Source organism: Helobdella robusta, assembly GCF_000326865.2.
Source record: "Helobdella robusta unplaced genomic scaffold HELROscaffold_51, whole genome shotgun sequence".
NCBI lineage: Eukaryota > Metazoa > Annelida > Clitellata > Rhynchobdellida > Glossiphoniidae > Helobdella > Helobdella robusta.
The window spans coordinates 778,835-791,946 of record NW_008705261.1 but is presented as its reverse complement, the minus strand read 5'-3'; the positions used below and the strand labels follow the sequence as shown (position 1 = coordinate 791,946).

The window sequence follows — 13,112 nt, the reverse complement described above, 5'->3', positions numbered from 1 at the left end:
CCATCCATTCCTCAATCCATCCAACCATCCATCCATCCGACAAACACACACAGCGTATATGAATTAGCGTGAAAACCACGCATCACACACATTGCATAGGATAGGCGGGGATCTCTTTGCATTCGAACCCAGTCACTGCCGCACCAGGCGCCTCTAACTGTTGAGCCATCAGCGTTACACCATCGTTATCATTCTTGTCACCATCGTATCTTATTATCACTATCATCATCGTTGTTGTCAACCCTCGTTAGCTTTTTATTGCTTCACTTAACGTTATTATTTCCGTCATGACGTCATGCTAAAAGTGTACCGTAGTTGCCTAATCGGATTTATTGGACACTTTCAAGTCTCAATAATAAGGGTGTTGGCGGTCTGTGATGAAATAATTTTCTGAAAATTCGATCGGTAGATTAATTAACCAGCTCTTAACGAACATCTAATTTGTTTCATAAATGTTTGCATCCCATCTCATTTGGCCTGCCTTTTGCGAATTATTATTATTATTATTTCTCGAATGAAATCTATGGAAAATTCCTGAGTTCTTCGGAGCAAATATCTCAGCTCAAGTTGGTTTCAAAATTCGACAAAAGCTGTTTGTTGGTTCGTTGTTGGATCTTCTGAACCTGTCAACTGACCAGTTTGCCTGATCGTTCGTGCACCTTACGACCCTTACATCTTTTTGCATTCTTGCCACACGGCAACAGGAAATTAGTTACGTCACTCCAGCTTTGTTTAAATTATCACCGTTTACGAGAACATTTCGAGACACTACAACACCGTCTATCGGCGAACGACGTTCGAGGTGTACTTGCATGCATTGTTGTTCAGCTCTTAAATAGTGCCTGCATACAACTCTAGGAGTGGCTTCTGACTTCGTTAAAGCTTTTATAACAGTGCGAACATTTGCTCGGTTGACTATTAAAATTAAATTTCAAATTAAATTTCAAATTAAATTTCAAATTAAAATTAAACTTTAAAAAATTTATACATTTGCTCGGTTGACTATTAAAATTAAATTTCAAATTAAATTTCAAATTAAATTTCAAATTAAAATTAAACTTTAAAAAATAGTTTGAATTCATTTTTAATGATATGACATTTTAAAATTAAATTTCAAATTAAATTACAAATTAAATTTCGAATTAAAATTAAACTTTAAGAAATAGTTCGAATTCATTTTTAATGAACTGACATTTTTATAAAACACCGTTTTGATATTTTTTGAACAGAAAAATTAGTATTAAGAAGTTGAAATTGAAGCTTTTTATGGATGAAAATTGTTTGTATATAAAGTTTCAAAGCAAAAGTTGTATTTTTTTTTATTGCGTGACGGGCGGGGGTGCCAGTCTTTCGTCACGGAGGGGGGATAGGGGGGAATGTTTCTTTTTGTTGTTGTGCTGCGTAGTATTCGAAAGGTCCCTGACAACAATAATATGAACAACAACAATAATAATAATATATAAATAATAATAATATATAATAATTTGTTTGCAAGCATGAACTGTGCCGGGCTTTAGAGGCAGAAGATGAGGAGGGAAAGTTCAGGGTGGAGAAGTGGAGTAGGAAGGAGGTTGGTAGTGATGGTGGTGGTGATGGTGGTGATGATGAGGGTAGTTATAGCGGTGATGATAGTGGTGGCCCCGATGAGGTTGGTGACGTTTTTTGATAGTTACAATTATGATGATCGCGATAATGATGATGATGGTTGTTAAGGGGTAATCAGTTTGCCATTGGGCAACACAATAATTATCATTTATATTTTTCGTCAAGGGTGGCGGGGGCATAACTTGTGTACTGCAAGACTCACAGGTCTTTGAGAAAGCAGGTGATAATGTTGACGATGATGTTCCGGATGATGATGAGGATGACAATGATGATGTTTGTCGTGATGAAAATGATGATGTTGTGATGATGATAGTGCAGTAATGATTATGATAATGTTAGCGATGTTGTTGTTAATGATGATGATGTCGATGATGATTATGACATCATCAATATAACGTCATCATCATGACGTTATATTCGCCGTTGGATCAGACATCATAATGACGTCATCATCTCATTATGGCATGATATTTACCGTTGAACTGCGACATCACCGTGGCATCATCATCATCATGACTCATTTTTACCGTTGGACCGTGACATCGTCGTGACGTCATCATCATCATCATCATGATAAAATATTTGCCGTGTTGGATTATGACATCACCATGACGTCATCCACCATTTCTTTATGACAGGCGTAAACATATCAGTCATCAACGGCACCCTCCCGCAGAGCGCCATTGTTCAAATGAGGACCAAGTGAGTGAGATGGTGATGATGATGATGATGATGCTGTTGTCATGATGGTGATGATGATGATGGTGATGTGTTTTGATGATTATGATTGCGATACCGCTATGATAACAATGATGATGACGATGGTGGTGGTGGTGGTGGTGGTGTTTACGAATCAGTTTTTTGATGGTGTTAGTTTTAATTAGGAAATTGATCGTGGCCATTCATCCTCTTATCTGCATCATCATCATCAACAACAACGTCGCGTCGTCGTTACTTGCGTCACAATCGTCGTCATCATCATCACCTTCGTCATCATCTGATCTTAAGGTTTAAAGAAATTGCGGGAAGCAACAGCCTGACGTTTTTTGTGGCCGGCATCAGTTCAGTTCTACATCCCGTCAGTTGATTTGGTTGTTTGTGTTGTTGTTGGGTGTTTTGTTTGTGTGTTGTTGTTATTGTGTGTTTAGTTTGTGTGTTGTTGTAGTTGTTGCTGTTATGTTGATGATGTTGTTATTATGTTGTTTGGTTGTTGTCATGTTGACGATGTTGTCATGTTGACGGTGTTGTAGTTTTAGTTGCTTTTAGACTAATTTTTCTCCGGTATGTCCGTAACATCCTTTCTGCTGCCACCAATGGGCGTTCGGGGATTTAGCGAGCTCATTATCTAGTCCATACTTTCTTCTTAACAGTGATAAGGCCTGTCATTCAAACCATAAACGACTTAGTTCAGTTCTCGTTTTTTTGTCCAATTTTTCTTCGCATAGGCTGATTTCTTTCGTATATACCTTTCTGCATATTTCATGCTGTAGCGGTCCCTTCGTTGAAAACATTTTTTTTATCATTCTTTTCATTCCTTGGTCGCTGATTATGCTACTTTGTTGGAGAAGTCTGCTTTTGTTGGCATCTTTGTCCACCTCTTCATTGGCGTCTATCCCGCAGTGACCTGCAATTCATGCCCCAGTCCCTCTTTTTCCCTGTGATTCCAGCTCTCTCGGTGTGTCTGTTAGTTTTATGCTATCTGGGTCTTTATCATTGCCATCTTTGAGCATATTGAGGCAGACTCCCATTCACTATATACCCGCAGCCATTCAGGGGCCAACTCCATGGCCCTTCTTTTCGCATCAGAACAGTGCCCTTAACTCTGCCTGAGACTTCATTCTATGTACGGGGTTGGGTTTCCTATTTGATATCATTGCTGTCCCTCCTTCCTTTTTGATGGGATCCGCCGAGCCATCTGTAAAGATCCTAACATCATTCTTTGTTACTTCTGCCAATACTTCACCGGCTGCTCTTTGTTTTTTTTCATTTGTGGCAGTTTGACCGATGATGGTGTTGTTATTTTGTTGTTTGGTTGTTGTTTGTATGTTGTTGTTTTATTGCTTTTTTTGTTGATGTTGTTTCGTTGTTGTTGGTGGTGTTGTTTCGGCTTATATTGTTGTTAATTTTTTTGCTTATTTTTTAATGTTAATTTTTTTTCTTTTGATTTTTTTTATTTTGTAAAAAAAATACTTTGTACCATGGTAAGCATGCAAGCTTGAAAACATGTATAAATTAACCACCTACTAGATTAAGATTAAGTTGAATAGTTGTACTGAGAGATCTGCAATGGAGTTTAAGGTTATCACTTCTAAGCCAATCAGAAACATTGTGAACTGATTTCAAGCTGTTGTTCCAATGTTGATTGGAAATGTTAAGCACAATTTAAGTAAATGAAAATAACAATTTGCTAAATAAGTTTGAATATTTTTTGAACACATGCACAAAATAATTTGAAAACTTTGCAGTAATTATTGAGCAGTAATGAACGGAATGTTTTAAATTCAGTTACAATCATATCTTAAATTCAAACAATATCCTGTCTCGTTGTTCTTTATTGTTATAATTTATATCCAAGAATCCAAGCATTCAATGTTTTTCTGACTAAAATTTGAGAGCATGCAGACAAAACCATCAGCATGTGCTATTTCATTTTGTCGCTGTCCACAGCATTAATTGTCAGCTGCGTGCGATTGCCTCCCCAGTCTCAGGTACTTCCATAGTTGTTGAGGGTTCCACCTTTTGAAATATTTTGCAATCTGTTCCATTTTCCTCAGAAAAAAGTTTTTTGTTAACTTGTCTTCTGTAGGCATCACTTTTTTGGTGCATGCTTCTATGTTATTGGCTACAAGCGTTGAAGGAGGCCTTTGAAATTGAAACCATGTCTATCATATATTTTGCTTCCCGTTGGATCAACTGAATAAACAAATTTGTTGTTATTGATTTGACACAATTTGGAAAAAAGATGATTTTTGTTGAACAATGTCTTTTTTGGTTATTCAAACCGTGTTTGCTTTTGCATGGCTACTCTAGCAACATAATGCGTATTATTAATTGATTGGATTTAAAATGTTTCATAAATAATGTTTGTGTTAAAATATTGATTATATTTCAAATTTTTTTCAAAATTATACAAAAAAATATAAATCAAGTTGTAGGTAACGTGCTGTACAATCGGCAGCCTTTTCGCCTTCAATTTTTTTAGAACTTCCCACGTCACGTCCTTCTTTGTATCGTTGCATAATAATGTAAATATTTAGATTGCTAAATAGGGTATTTTGAAATATGCGGTGATTCTTTTCTGCATACAATACATACAGTGTTTAATGACTTACGGACTGAAGTGGGCGATCGTCACAAATCCACTCGTCAGAATCTGAGATTTGTATTCCAACCATTTTTGGTAATTTTTATGCAAGTTACCAACATATCCTCAGTGTTTTCGAAACATTTTAATAACTGGAAAACTAATTCCGGAAAAGTAATCCGCCCTATTGGCTTCTTTCAGTACGCCTATAATTGAAATATTTAGTTAAATTAAACTCGTCGATGTTATTTGGAATAAATAAATATTTAAAATGACTGCAATCTCTTGGAAATATATTTAACTGTTCTACGCTCTAAATCTATTGAGGCAATGATAAATGCAGAAACAAACCATTATTTTATTTCTTTTTCTTGGCTGAAATGTTGGTCTCAGTGAGACTCGACTCCAGTGACATAATAGAGTCGATATGTTCGGTCATATCTACGATTTTTCACGTAACTATTGACGTCTATTGCGTTGTCAATGAGAAAACCTGTTTCTTCGTACACCTGAAATTATATCATTCACATTGTTTAAAAGGTTCAATGTTTCATGATTTCCATTACAAAAAAAACAATTAATATTAAAATATTAATTAATTATATTTAAAACTTTTGCTATAAATAATATAAAAAATAAGAATGTGTAACAGATTCTGTCTTTCTCAGAGTTTAATTTTTTAAATAAAAAAAGGAAGGCGTGCCTAACCTCACGTATCGCACAATCAACGGGCTCCTCAACTTTTTCTATCTTTCCTTTTGGAAAGCTCCACTTCTCACTTGTCCCTTGCACCATTACGCAGTGTGAAAATAATGTTATAATAGTTGTTAGTTGTATTTGTATATAAGAATAGTTTGATATATGCAATAATTATAGTCTGTATTGAATACACAGTGTGAATTATAACTCACAAATTGAAGTTGGGATCCATCAGAGTGGCTCCACACGTTTGAATCTGTGCTTTGTACTCCAACCATTTCAGAAATTTGTTTGAAAATTATTAACATAATTTTCAGTTTTTTCAGAACATATTAATAGCAGGAAAACAAATTTGGAATAGTGTATTATTGGTTGGTTATGATTTTCCAGTATTATGTCGATATAATGCCAAAGATTTGTTTGTTGAAATATGGGCTGTGTTTAACATTTCTGCCCTTATGTTTAAATTTTTCTGATATGTTGGATCGTTTCTGTCACAAGGGAGGTCTTTAATTTTAAACCAAGGGAACACGCCTGTATTTGAAATATTCAGTTAATTAAACTCGTTATAGGGAATAAATAAGTGTTCAAAATGACTACAACACAATCTCATATATATATATATATATATATATATATATATATATATATATATATATATATATATATATATTGGTTACTCGTTGGAGTTCTTTTTCTCTATCTTCGGCTTTTTATGAGTGAGTATACGCCCTGGCACTGATCGTACTGGTTAGGAATGTTCTAGTGCACTCACCAATCCTAATGAGACAGAGTCCTTTGTTCGTTGGTTTTTAAGTAGACCGTGGTTATGAATTTATTTTCTTCTCTGTTTGTAAACACGTCGTACTACAATGTCCTTAGTTTCCCTCAGTTGTTTTGCCGCTTCTTTCATTTCATCGGTGAGCAGCTTGCTTTGGATACTACCACGTTGTTTCTTGGCTTCAGCTTGAAGTTCAATGGCAATAGAAGGGTTTACATTTATTTTACTTAGACGTTCAGCGTCGTTTATTAATATCATGAGTTTTTCTATCTCGATAATTTTCTCAATCTTGTTGGGTTTGTTCATATAGTGGCAATTTAATTCCAGGTTTTGGAATGCTTCGGTAGAATCTATAAAATATTGTAAAAATTATGATCTATATATATCTATATATATATATATATATATATCGGTTCTATGCTCTCAGTCTATCGAGGCATAATGAAACAAACAAACCATTATTTAATTTCTTTTCTTGGTTGGAATGTTGTTCTCAGGGAGACTCCAGCAGTGACATAATAGAGTCGATATGTTTGACCATATCTACGATTTTTGACGTAACTATTGACGTCTATTGCGTTTTCAATAAGCAAACCTGTTTCTTCGTATACCAGAAATTATATCATTTACACAGTGTTGTGCTTGTTACTCATTGAAAGTAATTTGTTATTTTTACTTGTTACTTTGGGAAAAAGTAATTTGTTACTGTTACTTGTTATATTTATAGAAAAGTAATCTGTTACTGTTACTTGTTACTATAAAAAGTAACAAAGTTACTTTTTTGTTACTACAGTACAGCATACATGTAAACAGACGCTGCAAGTACTCTTTCATATATTCTCAATATCAACATTAATAGGTGCGCTCATGAATATACATATACAATACATAGAAAGATAGTCAATAAGATACATGTAATTGGTAGCACCTAAATTTGCAATGTACATAAATCACTTATTTGGCAGAAAATAATTTATTTGCCCGCAAAAGCAGTTGACGCTCAAAATGCTCATCAGTCATCCGATTCCTTCTAGGAACCAGTATCTGACCCCCTAAACTGAAAAGTCTCTCAACCGGTGCACTTGAAGGTAATGGGTAAATACCCGGGTATTTTTGCATGCATGCAATTTCACGAGAATTATCACTTAAATACAAATCAAGTTCTGCAGCAGCATCAACGTTGTCACGTGGTTCATTTGCAAACGAAAAAAATTCATCATCTGACACAGTACCTGACTCATGCTTGTCATCAGTATCAGGCTCAGTGACCTGCTGCTGCTGTTTAGCAGCCTGCAACTCGTCATACAGTAAACTACGAGCAATCTTTTTCCTGTCGTTATTGTCAATCCATCTCATACGAAACTGAGGCAATGTGACACTAGCTATGATCAAATCATGACGTTCATCATAACCTTGAAATCGCTTATCAAGGCCGGATAAAACAGCAGTAAGCAAAGGCGCTGCCAACTTCAAAGTTGGTTTTACTGTTAGTAACTTTGTACGCAATGACATTAACGTTGGCAACAAAAACCCAATAAAACACTTCGTTTCTGCTTGGAGTATGTCCAATGCAGCTTAACACAACAATACTCTTTCAAGAAAAGGATGTCATTGGGACGAAATTGTGGGACCTCAAGAGCTACAAAATCTTCAGCAATATTGTCCTCAGATTGTTTTTCAAGGACCTGTCTCACTTTGTCAACTGCATTAAAGTACGAGTTCCAACGTGTAGCATTAGGCACAATGAAGGAAGTGTGAAACTTATCACGCACAATATCTGCAAATTGTGTGCTACGTGAAGTCTTGTTCCACAATGCAGAACACTTGACCATTGTTGACCGAGAGAGTTTTTTGTAAACAGCATCACTATTTGCACTTTCTATATCATGACTAGCAATCAAATTCAATGTGTGAGCAGCACAACGCTGATGAGGGGGTAAATATAAGTCACTGTCCTCATCATGCTCTGGTTCACTTAGCAATGCATCAACATCAACAAAGGCAACATTGTTATCATCATCATCACTAACTACACTACCATCATTTGCAAACTCTTTAAATGCTTTAACAAAGTTCGAACCATTGTCAGTTACTGTCATCAGTACTTTGTGGTTAATACGATACGCCGTATGTACAGCATTTAACCTAACAGCAATGCAATCATACGTGTGACGCCCTTTCATGCGCTCACAGCACAAAGCCGCTGAACGTCTTTCCAGAGTATCAGGATCAATCCAGTGCGCTGTAATGCCTAGAAAGCTCCTGTTGTTGGATGACCAGATATCCGCTGTTGTGCACACATGATCGACTTTGCTGAGCGCTGCACAGATGCTTTCCTTCATCGTGTCCGCGAGTTTGTCCAACTTATCTGTAAACAGAAAGACGCGTGTTGCAAATTTAGTAGGGTCTTAAGGATTGTATTTACTTTTATTTGACATCGTTCAAAATAAGCAATTAATATGACGAACCACAAAAAATCATATTATATTATAGAGATTGAACTAACCATTAAGAGTTTTTCTCGACAAAACTTTCTTTGTTGGCTGGAGACCTTGAACAAGCTCGATGAAGGGTTGAGATTCGACGATGCTCATTGGCTCCATATACTCGACAATGAAGTTTGTCACCAGCTGATCGACCTTCGCCTGCGAAATTACAGAACTACCAAGTGGGGTGCATGTTGTCACAGTTGCTTGTATGCAGGCTTTCTTTGCAGCCTTCCTCTTCCGGCATTCTTTTACTTTCTCCAAGACGTTTGGATGCTTCTTCTGTACAAGTTCACACATCATTCAATTTTAAATATTATTTCGCTAATATTTAAAAAAATAGACAAACACAAGCTAATGTCCATTCAGTTATGTATGTTGTTCAATTCAGTTGTAAATGACAGCATTTGCTAATTCATCGGATGACTGCGGAATAAAAATTGGGTGTTGTAGATAATTCATTGCATCCCATTCAGGCATTATTTCGTTCCTTCTTCTTTAACTACGTTAAAATATTCCTTCAGTTGTTCCATCCAAGCTACTTGGCCTACTTCATTATCAGTTGAATCCAATTCCTTCTCGTCTTCCATTATGCCAACTAAATCCGCGCAACTTACTAAATCACAAACCACGTGAAATGCTGAGACTGAGAGTAAACATAAACAAGAAAAGGAAGTGCATACAAGCATAGAATATTAAATTGGCAAGTCATGGAAATGGTTCGTCTAATGAACGACTGAGCCGCAACAGGACAACCAATGATGGTTATAAATCACGCACTGCTGAAAAAAGTAACGAAGAACAAAAGTGCATAATATTTGTTACTGTTACTGCAAAAAAATAATTTGTTACTGTTACTTGCTACCCTGCACAAAAAGTAATCTGTTACAATTATTTGTTACTGGAAAAAGTAATTTGTTACAGTAATTTTGTTACTAGTAATTTGTTACTCCCCAACACTGCATTTACATTATTTAAAATATTAAATGTTTCATAATTTTAATTTACACTAATTAAGTTAATATTGAGATGTTAATTATTTTTTGGTATATTTTATTACAAATAATAATATAAAGTTATCAAATTAAAATGTAACTAACTTAGTGCAATCAACAAGCTCTTCACCTTTTTCGATCTTTCCTTTCGGAAACTCCCAAACCCCCACTTCCCGCTGGCCTCTTGCACCATTACGCACTGGAAAATTAATTTTATATTAGTTATTATATAGTTAGACTTTTATATAGGGTAGTTTGAAATATCCAATAATTATTTTCTGAAAAAAAAAAACAATCTAAACTGTGTATAATAACTTACCAATAGAAGTGAATTTCTTCATTTCGGAATAAAAATTTGGTTGAAAAATACAATATATATATATATATATATATATATATGTATATATATATATATATATTGTGTACATATATTTATATATACATATATATATACATATATACATATATACATATACATAAATACATAATATTTAATGCGTATTTTTATCTTTTATGGGAGCCGTTTGTGTACGTTACGACTTTAATAAATCTTGCTATGAATCTGTTGTTCTTAGGAAAGCTATATCTTTACTTTTTGTATGTTTCAAGCACCTGTTAAAACATTTAAAGCTGATTTATATATTTAACATGAATGAAAAAAAAATAAAAAATTATATGGGTTCCCTAATGTAACAAACGGACTCTTATATGGGGTTATTGTTACACACGCCCGGTGGGTTGCATGTTACAGGTGTCAATTCTGCTATTAACATGGAAAAAGATCAGTTATTATTTAATAATTCATTACTGAAACAGTTATGGTGTGTGTGTGTGTGCGTGTGTGCGTTTGTAAATAAATAAATGAAAAAATAGATAAAGATGCTTTCAGTAGGTCCGTAAAAATTGTGGCGTTTAAATTAGTTTCCGAAAGTAACAGACAGTTTTCTAAATTTCATTCCTCCTATTCTCATGCCTGAGATAGGAACTGGCTGGACAAAATTGTTTTGTGTGACCGTAATTGCATAAGTAACAAGATAGTTCGAAAATTGACCATTATATTGTCGTAACCCCTTGAATATTCACTCCCTTTGTTAGTCACGATCATAAATGCCACCTCCAGAGAAACCCCAAAGTGCCGACACTGCACTTCAACTACCGATATTTTGAGGTGTACGACAAAAATAGCGGCAAGACGATTTGGTGGTTTGGTGGAGGCACTGATCTTACCCCGTATATCCTCGATGAGGAGGTTTGTTGGTGGGGTTCTGTGGGTGTATGTCTGATGGTGGCTGGTTGATGTTTGACGTTAGGTTGGCGTGGTGGAGATGAAGTTGGATAGATAAGATGATTGACATGTTTTATTATATTGCGATGAGTACTTCCAAACAATCTTTCTTGCGTTCATACCTTTTTCACCTTTTTCTATTCTCTCTTTCTCTCTCTCTCTCTCTCTCTCTCTCTCTCTCTCTCTCTCTCTTTCTTTCACCATTTCCTCTTTTGTACCAATCATGAAGGACGCGAGAAATTTCCACCTGACCTTGAAGAATGCGTGTGACCAATCCGACGCATCTTACTACCAGACGTTCAAGAAGTGGTGTGACCAGTACTTTTACATTGCGTATCGAGGTGACTGGGGTTATGGGGGAATGAGGGTGGGGGTACGAAGGTTGGCTCACTCTTTGATCTTGTGGCTGTCGTGTTCATGGTGGCATAATTTTTTTTTTTCTGTCGATTATACATATATTATGTTTTTTTGTTGTCGACTCATCTGCAGCTGTTCCTGTTCAAAATTTTTAATATTTTTTTGATGCTGCTTGTCGTTAGGTGAGGCACGTGGTGTGGGCGGGATTTTCTTCGACGACCTCGATGGTCCCGACAGAGAACACTGCTTCAAGTTCATTAAGGTTCGCCTTCGTTACTTCTGTCACTCGTGCATCTTTTTTAGTGATTAAGTTCATTATGTTGTCGGTGTCGTCGTTATTAATTAGCGGAGTTTCTATGAAGCGCTCAACTCATCAACAATCCCACAAGCCACCGCAACAACAATCCTGCCTGCTGCTTACTTGAGAAGCTCGTCCGGTAAATTATGTGAGAGTTTATGTGCATTCGAACCAGGTCGCCACGCAACTGTGAAAAGTAGCTTTCCTACCGTCTGAGCCATCATAATGGTTAATTGATTGTTGTTTGTACTGCAGGAGTGTGCGGAGTCTGTGATACCCGCCTACATCCCCATCGTCAAGAAGCATAAGAATGAACCTTACACACATGCTGACAGGTCTGTTCCGATGCCGATGATGATGACGATGGTGGTGATGACGACGATGGTGGTGGCAATGGTAATGATGATGATTATGAAGTTGAGAGTGATGTTGATGACGATAGCTATGAGAATGATGGCGAACGTGATGGTTACAATGCTGATGGGACCTGATAGATTACATTTCTCACATAAAAGTGGCTGACTTCTTAAAATGCAAGTCATCATCCCTGAACCCCTCCCCCACAGGCAGTGGCAGTTGTTGAGGAGGGGCAGGTATGTGGAGTTCAACCTGGTGTATGATCGTGGGACCAAGTTTGGCCTGGTCACCCCTGAGGCCCGGATTGAAAGCATCCTCATGTCACTGCCTCTCTTGGCCGTAAGTTCTCATTTGTTCCCCCCCCCTGGTGGAGTTCTGCTCGCACTGCTACCTGATTGATCGTCAATCTACGTTGAAATGTTCATGCGTCAGTCATCCGTTGCTTCATCATTCACTGCTAATTGTACTGTCATCTTCGTCATCATCAGCAATACTACCAACGCCACTCATCATCATCATCATCACCACTTCCACCTCATCATCATCATCACCACTTCCACCTCATCATCATCATCACCACCTCCCCCACACAATCCATCCTCCCCAGAAATGGGAGTACATGCACAGTCCCGCTCCTGGCTCCAAGGAAGAAAAGTTGCTGCAAGTCCTGAAAAATCCGCGGGAATGGGTTTGATTGGCAGTTATTGTGGGCGGAGTTACGGTAATGTGGGAGGAGTCATGTTGATGTGAATAGAGTTACGCCGTTATGGGAGGAGTTTCATTGATGTGGGTGGAGGTCAATGACATCTCTCACCAGCATATTTATTATTTCTATCCAATGCGAGCAGTTTTTATTTTGTTAACGTGCATGAGCATTATTGATGATTTCAGTTCTTTGGACCTTGTTGATTCCGCTGAATCAATTCATTCAGTGTATGTTATGTA

The 13,112-nt window shown here is 36.7% G+C and overlaps 1 protein-coding gene across 1 annotated transcript in view; it reads left to right on the top strand.

Moving 5' to 3' along the window:
- Nucleotides 1-12,861, top strand: part of HELRODRAFT_86324 (hypothetical protein) — a gene marked incomplete at both ends in the record, with an annotated part of 14,611 nt that extends 1,750 nt beyond the window's left edge. The window contains 10 exons of the mRNA XM_009027787.1: nucleotides 1,496-1,570; nucleotides 1,771-1,825; nucleotides 2,244-2,307; nucleotides 2,614-2,683; nucleotides 10,991-11,119; nucleotides 11,385-11,496; nucleotides 11,695-11,774; nucleotides 12,066-12,149; nucleotides 12,381-12,506; nucleotides 12,775-12,861. Of these exons, the coding sequence (XP_009026035.1) occupies nucleotides 1,496-1,570; nucleotides 1,771-1,825; nucleotides 2,244-2,307; nucleotides 2,614-2,683; nucleotides 10,991-11,119; nucleotides 11,385-11,496; nucleotides 11,695-11,774; nucleotides 12,066-12,149; nucleotides 12,381-12,506; nucleotides 12,775-12,861 (882 nt within the window). The remainder of the gene's footprint in view (nucleotides 1-1,495; nucleotides 1,571-1,770; nucleotides 1,826-2,243; nucleotides 2,308-2,613; nucleotides 2,684-10,990; nucleotides 11,120-11,384; nucleotides 11,497-11,694; nucleotides 11,775-12,065; nucleotides 12,150-12,380; nucleotides 12,507-12,774) is intronic.
- Nucleotides 12,862-13,112: the final 251 nt, after the last annotated feature.